We start from the raw sequence: 7,537 nt of genomic DNA, 5'->3' as shown, positions 1-7,537 counted from the left end.
CTGTAGCTGACTTCAGATGCCCCAGAAGAGGGCGTCAGATCTCATTAGATGGTTGTGAGCCACCATGTGGTTACTGGGATTTGAACTCAAGCCCTTCCAAAGAGCAGTCAGTGCTCTTACCCACTGAGCCATCTTGCCAGCCCAGTTCCTCGCTTTCAAGTGGTGTTAACTCTAGCCTAGAAAATCCATCGCTCTCTTCTCTCTGCTCTCTTGCTCAAGTATCCATCCATGTGCTACACAGACACACACACAGGCAAAACACCCTTAGAAGTAAAAATAAATAAAAATGAACCTTAAAGTGAAAAGACAGCCCATAGTGTTTGTGTGTGGGGGTGTAACCTATATTTGAATATATAAAGAATTCAACTCACGGGCTGGAGAGATGGCTCAGTGGTTAGGAGCACTGACTGCTCTCCCAGAGGTCCTGAGTTCAATTCCCAGAAACCACATGGTGGCTCACAACCATCTGTCATGGGATCCAATGCTTCTTCAGGTGTGTCTGAAGAAAGACTTCAGCTCATAAGACACAAATGATCCAATTAGAAAGCAGGTAAAGGACCTGAGCAGACATTTCTTTTTAAGAGTTTATTTTTAACCAGAGGTGTCTGTTGGATTCCTTGGACTTACAGGCTGTGGACCACCCAACATGGTTGCCAGAAGTTGAACCCAGGTCCTCTAAAAGAGCAGAAAGAGCTCTCAGCTGCTGAGTAGTCTCAGTCCCAGAGAAGATATACAAATGGCTGATGACAGCACACAGAGACACCCCAACATCATCTTTAGGAGGGTGCTAACCCAAACTGCACTGAGGCACTGTTTCACATGTTCCTGGATGACTGGAATTTTAAAAAACCTCAAAGTAAGAGGATACAGGGACAGAGGACCTTCCTACACTGTGGAGGTTGCTTGGGGGAAAGAGTGCAGTACATCCCCAGATGGCTGAAGAGACACTGTACAGCTGCGTAGCTGCTTAATCCTAGCATTGGGAATCCGAAGCAGGAAGATGATGAGGCCAGAGTGGTTTACTTGAGGTTTGGTGGCACCCACTTTTAATCCCAGTGCTGGGGAGGCAGAGGCAGGGGTATCTCCGAGTTTGAGGCCGGCCTGAGCTAAATAATGAGACCCTGTCTTCTCAAGAACAAAAGGCAAGAGATGGAAGACATAAGCCAGCGCTTCCCCTAGAGAGAGATCCAAGAGAAGTGAAGCAGACTACATTTGATTATTCACTGTGGCCAAAGTGGGGCTGGAACAATGGCCAGGGGTTAAGGGCACTGGCTGCTCCTCCAAAGGGCTCTGGCTGCTCCTCCAAAGGGCTTTGGTCCGGGCACTTGCATAGTGGATCACAATGTTCTGGGACTCCAGTTTGATGGAGCCCATGGCCCTCAGTGGGAACCAGGCACTCACATGGTGCACAGACATGCATTCAGACAAAGCACTCGCACACAGAAAATAAAACATAGTTAAAAGAAAACAAAACCCTGGGGCTGGAGAGAAAGCCCAGAGATTCAGAGCACTTGTTGCTGTTGCAGAGGTTCCCAGCTTCCACATGGTGGCTCATAACAAAATACATCTTGTTCTATGAGATTCAACAGCTTCTGAACTCCACATGCACCAAGCATGCACGCAGTGCATAGACACACATGCAGGCAAAGCACTCAGATACAGAAATAAAATGTAATTATTTTTGTTTAGGAAATCGGTACCTCTAAGTCTCTTTCCTAATGAAAACCAAAAAGCCCCTGGGTTCGAATCAGAGCAGTCACTGCTGCTTCCCTTAGAGCAGGGTTGCACCTACCGGGAAGGAAGTGCCACACAGACTGGGGAACGTGGCAAAGCGCAAGCCATCAGAGGCAAAAATAAACCACGAATAACCCAAAACGTGCTTGGTTTGCTTTCTATCAGGCTACAAGTTTTAAAGAGATACAGATGAAAGCACTTTACAATTATCACTCCAGGCCAGGTGAGAGGCTCAGAGGGCAAAGCCCTTGCTGTGCAAAGTGGTAGAACCATGTTGAAGCTCCAGGCCCCACGTGAAGTGGGAGAGGAAAAACCGAGTGTAAAGACTGCCCTCTGACCTCCACATGCACACTGTGGCACGTGCGTACCCTCCACACACACATTATAAAAAAAAAAAAAAACTTTACTGCACATGCCCGTGATCTCAACACTCGAAAGATGGAGACAGAAAGATCAGGAGTTTAAGGCAATCTAGGACTACATAGGGAGTTTGAGGTTAGCCTAAACTACATGAGATGCTACCTCAAACAACCAAAAAACAAGCAAACGACAAAACCAAAAAAAAANAGGTTAGCCTAAACTACATGAGATGCTACCTCAAAAAAAAAAAAAAAAAACAAAAGACAAAAAAAAAAAAAAAAAAAAACCTACTCAAAGTAAAACCAAAGCGTAGGGCAATAAAAGTATACGTTATAGCTATGTATAAAATTCTGAAAGAACAAAACTAAGTTGTTTTTTTTTTAATTGAACATCGAGGTCTAGAGAAATGGCTCAGGGGTTAAGAGCACTGGCTGCTCATTCAGAGGACTGGGGTTCAATTCCCAGTATCCATGTAGCAGCTCACGAGTGCCTGTAACTCCAGTTACAGGGGCCGACACCCTCACACAGATACACTATTCAGGCAAAACACTAATACACATTTTAAAAAACTGAACATTGAAGCCAGGTATGGTAGAGCACACCTTTATCTTAGTGCTTGGGAGGCAGAGGCAGGCAGATTTCTGTGAGTTTGAGGCCAGCCTGGTCTACAAAGTGAGTTCCAGGACATCCAGGGCTACATTGGGAGACCCTCTCTCAAAATTTAACAAAAAGCTCTCAACATAGGTTTTCATGGAAAAACCAGAAAGCCAATTTCCCTTAAATAGATGGGACACAGGTTATACTATTTTATGTGACTCAACTGATTGCTGTGAGCTGGCCACAGGCAGAATGAACACTGTGGTCACCCAAGGCCCACTTAGTGGGCACTGTGCATCCACCCTAACTATAGTCCCACTGGCTCTCTCCCCAGCATTCAGCAACCAAGTTGACTTCCCTCTGGCTAAAGGCAAGCCAAGGCTGGCTACCAGGATGCCCCGTCCTCAGCCCATCCTATAGAAGTGGTCTTTCAATAGAACACACACAATTTATGCCATCAACAGTTTATTCTTCCGTCACATAAAACCACAGCACTCTGACGTGTTCACAGCTGCATTCTACTCGAGACTTATGCTAACAAATTTGTTCACTGAAAACCACACTCGTGGGAAGAAAGAGCTCTCCAAATGAGTTACATTTCACTTGGTTTACTGCAACGACCAGTGAGTGTGCCCTTTACACCTACGGATACTGCACTCAGTGTGCTCATCCACACACACACTTCCCCCGCTCACACAATGTGCACTGAGCAGCACGGAGAGACTGTTCACAGGAAGTTCTCTGCCCAGGCACTCTAAGACCCACAGCATCGCTCTGCCAGACAGGCTTGTTGTAGCGGCCCCCATGCTAACGACAGGTGCACCTCGTAGCTATCATATCTTCATACTCTTTGTAAGCGATGGAGCCGTCGGGTTCAATGGTCAACACACTCAGGGGGCTGTACTTGCCGGGCACACACGAAGGCCTTGGCACTGAAGGGTCCAGCTTCTCATAGATTATATTCTGGACCATGGTGTGCACAGGAGAGCCATACCGATGCCTGACCGCCCTGGGACAGTCCCCTTTACAGTACCTAGGGTTGTACCTGTGCGGGGCCACGATCCAGTTGTCCCATTTGAGCTGACTAAAACTCAGTCTGAAGTCATGGAGTTCACACTCGTTTTGAGGGAAAAGAAACTGTTTGAAGTACTCGCTGAGGTTGAAGGATGCTGTAAGAAGTGGCCCCTTCGCTTCGGAGCGGATGGCTTTCTGCCCTCGACGGCGCCGGGGAGATCTTTCCACCTCAGTAGCCTCCTCTTTCACGGGACGGGCAGCCACACTGGCCTGGCCGGGATGTTGTAAAGGCCTCCAGGTGGACTGAAGGGACTGCCAAGAGTGGTAGGCCTGGGTGCTTGTGTCGTTGAGATACAAGATGAGGGAAGGAGGCACTGAGAGAGGCATGCTAAACACTCCGTCCTCTGGCACCTGGTCTTTTGTGCATGTAAAGTTGACAGACAGGTGAATGCTCCTCTCGCTGGAGGTCACCAGGGGCTGAAGGAGGGAGGTCACATCAATCTCGATCCATCTGTGTTTCTTCAGGGTGAACGAGTACGGTGCTCTTGGGGGGGCCTTGCCAGAAGACATGGCCTCCTTTACCACAAGGTCACACATACAGGTCACAGTGGAGGAGGAAGCAGCCGAGTTGTTCAGAGTGTATAGCAAGACCGATTTGAGCAAGTGTTCCATGGCAGTCACCCGGTCCAGGTTAAACAGCAGGTCCACCATTGGCAGCGGTCCTGAAAGAGAAGAGAGCAAGCAGTAAGTCACGCTTGCAAACCAACTGGAGAAAGCAGGAAGTGAGACGGAGGAATTAGTACTTGGCCTAGGCAGTTTCCCTTCTCCTCTACTTAAGCCTCAAAAACAAAGGGAAGGAGGAAGCTAACGGAGGAGATTTAGAGGCTCTGGGGTATAACTCAGTGGCAGAGCACTGGCACTGCACAAGGGCCTAGAGTCATGCTTTAGGTTGGGCAGGGAGGTCTTGTTTTTGTAATCCCATCACTTTGGAGGCTAAGGTAGACGGACTGCCACCAGCCTCCACTACATAATGAGACTGCTTCAAACACACTGGCGCATGCACACAGCTGGGCCTGGTAACCCAACCCTATAAAGCCAGTTCTTGGGAGGAAAAGGCCAGCTTTGACTATACAGCAAGTTTGAGGTCAGCCTGAGTTGGTTACATGAGATCTACCCCCTACCTTCAAATATCACACACACACACCCCAAACCTACACAGGGTGGGTCAAGTCTTGGAAGGTAGAGGCAAGAGGACCAGGAGTTCAACGGCCCCTTTGGCTATGGATTGAGAGAATGGGCCATGGGTAGAGCTCAGTGAGTAAGGAGACAATTGCATCTAAGCTTGAGGACTTGAGTTTGAACCCTAGGGTCCCCACGGTGGAAGACGAGAACCAACTTCTGAAAACTTTTCTCTGACCTCTCCACACATGACCCTCATCCCCAATTCACACATGCAAATACATTTCATATCAAAAAAAGGGAGAACAGGTTTGCTGGGGAAGTGAAGCCAGAGACAATCATTAGACCATCTGGTTTCAGACCCAGCAGCTTGCTCCAAACACAGACAGCTGAGGAGAGGCTCTCCCTGTGGCTGCATCCTTACAGACACAGCCAGGAGACCACAGAAAGCAACACTCCTGCCGGGCGGGTGTGGTGGTGCATGCCTTTAGTCCCAGCATGTGGGAGGCAGAGGCAGGCAGATTTCTGAGTCTACGGAGTGAGTTCCAGGACAGCCAGGGCTACACAAAGAAACCCTGTCTTAAAAAAAAAAAAAAAAAGAAAGAAAGAAAGAAAGAAAGCAACAAGCCAATTGAGAACATTTGTCTGCCATGGTAATCACACACTCTGAGATTGGGGACACATGGAGGCTATAAGGCTGCTGCAGTAAAGTGGGCTGGGGGCGGGGAGAGTGGCTTTAAACAGCCACAACTGTCCTAGACAGTTACGATGGCTTGTATGAACTGGTGGCCAGCATATATGTGTGTCTGTGTTGGGGAGTTGGGGGGAGGCTGTTAATGGACACACTCTCTCAATGGAGCACAAATAGAGGTCGAAAGACAGCTTGTAGGAGCTGGCTCTTGTCAGACTCGGTGGAAGAAGCCTTCATTCACCGAGTTATCTCCAAAGCCCTGAGTGTTTTGTTTTCTTGTTTTGTTTTTTTTAAATACAACTCTTCTTACTAAACAGCCCCCCCCCCATTGTTGGCAAACGCTTGGAGGTCTGGGATTTTGTTTGCTCGTTTGTTATAGAGACAGAGACAGGGTCTTACTGTGTAGCCCTTGCTATCCTGGAACTCTGTAGACCCAGCTGGCCCTGAACTCAAAGAGCAAAGCCTGCTCCTGCCTCCTGAGGGTTGGAATTAAAGTCATGTGTCACCACAACCCCACGTGAGTTTTGTTTTGTCTTGTTGGTACTGGAGGTCAAACTCCAGGCACCTGGTATATAGAACATAAATGGTACCACGTCTCAGCCATATAGTTTTGGGTTTTTGCCTTTAAAAAAAAAAAAAAAGATGTACTGTGCAGGTGGAGACAAACTTTCTTCTTCCAGGAAAGCAAACGAGGGGAAATGTCCCGGATCACACCCAATACTAAATCAAAGGCAGGCTTTAGGCACCATGCTAGGCCAACAATGTGGTAGAATAAAAGAGATGCTAACTGCCTCCAGAAGTTTCTTTGCCCTTTCAGGACATTAGTCTCTTTTAGCCTTAACATATTGAGATGGCGATGGCATGGTGCTGTGTGCCTGGAATCCTAGCACTAGAGTGACTGAGCAGGAGAGTCACTGCAAGTTTGAGACAGTCTCAAAAAATAAAAAAAAAAAAATTTAAAAAGGAAACTCGGACAAGATAAAATCTATTAGTTTCTTAACTAAAGATGGTGTAGGAAACAAATAAAACAGTGTAATAAGTGCTATTGGCCAGGGATGTAGTAGCAGAGGGCGTAGCTAGCATATGTGAGCCCCCCCCCCGCCCCCAATTTAATCCTTAGTACCACCACACCAAAAAAAAAAAAACAAAAAAAAACCTAAACTTTTTAAAAAGTGCTAACTTTAAAAGAAAAAGGTTGTTTCAGTTGGACACTGAGAATCATGCAAGATAAAATTCACAGGATGGTGAAAACCTGTGTGATTCCAGTACTTAAGGAGCCGAGGCAGGAGGATGCAGAGTTTTGAGTACAGACTGGGTAACAGGGGTAGATCCTGCCTCAAAACAAACCAAGGGACCCAAATCAAAGTGTGGCTCCTTCTGGTAACAGATTCGGTAAAGCCCCTGTCTTTTCTCCCAGCCCAGTTGAGCAACCTCCTCTTACCCACCTGTCACCTGGTTGCTGGGAGCCTGCTCTTGCTGGGCACAGGGACTGAAGAGGCGGACGGTATTGTAGAGGTGACTTCTGCTGGGTTTGGGAACCCCCTCTTTGGTAGCATACGTCTTATAGAGCTTTTTCATGTAGTAGAGTGCTCTGGAGTCAGGCTGCAGCTTAGGGGTCTCACCTCGCCTATCAGATAGAACCTTAAAGAGGGGGGGCAAGAGGCCAGACCTGTCAGTCCCATCTACAGGCAGCAGCAAGGACCAGGGGTCTGCCTCAGACTCCAAATTTTCACTGGCTCCAGTCTGGGATTCTTCAGTAGAAGCCTGAGAGCTAAGGCTACTAAGAAAACACAGCCAGGCAAAGCAGCAAACCCCCAACAGGAAGTTGCTGGGAAGTGCCATGACTTGGGAGAACTAAGAAGGAACGCATCTCCTCGTGCCAGTCTTCTTTCTAAAGGTCGGGCAGGCTCCGGCGTGGTCCTTAAATAAAATCTAGGTGTGGAAGACTAACTTCACTTCTGT

General features: G+C 47.7%; 1 protein-coding gene across 1 annotated transcript; it reads right to left on the bottom strand.

Moving 5' to 3' along the window:
- Positions 1-3,138: 3,138 nt before the first annotated feature.
- Gdf9 (growth differentiation factor 9) lies at positions 3,139-7,537 on the bottom strand. The gene is made up of 2 exons (XM_021178363.1): positions 7,021-7,537; positions 3,139-4,427 (listed from the first exon to the last, which is right to left on the bottom strand). Exons 1-2 carry the CDS (start codon positions 7,415-7,417, stop codon positions 3,499-3,501), a joined length of 1,326 nt encoding a protein of 441 aa, XP_021034022.1. The 5' UTR covers positions 7,418-7,537; the 3' UTR covers positions 3,139-3,498.

This window comes from Mus caroli, chromosome 11, assembly GCF_900094665.2.
Source record: "Mus caroli chromosome 11, CAROLI_EIJ_v1.1, whole genome shotgun sequence".
NCBI lineage: Eukaryota > Metazoa > Chordata > Mammalia > Rodentia > Muridae > Mus > Mus caroli.
This window is presented reverse-complemented; position numbering and strand designations above follow the sequence as displayed.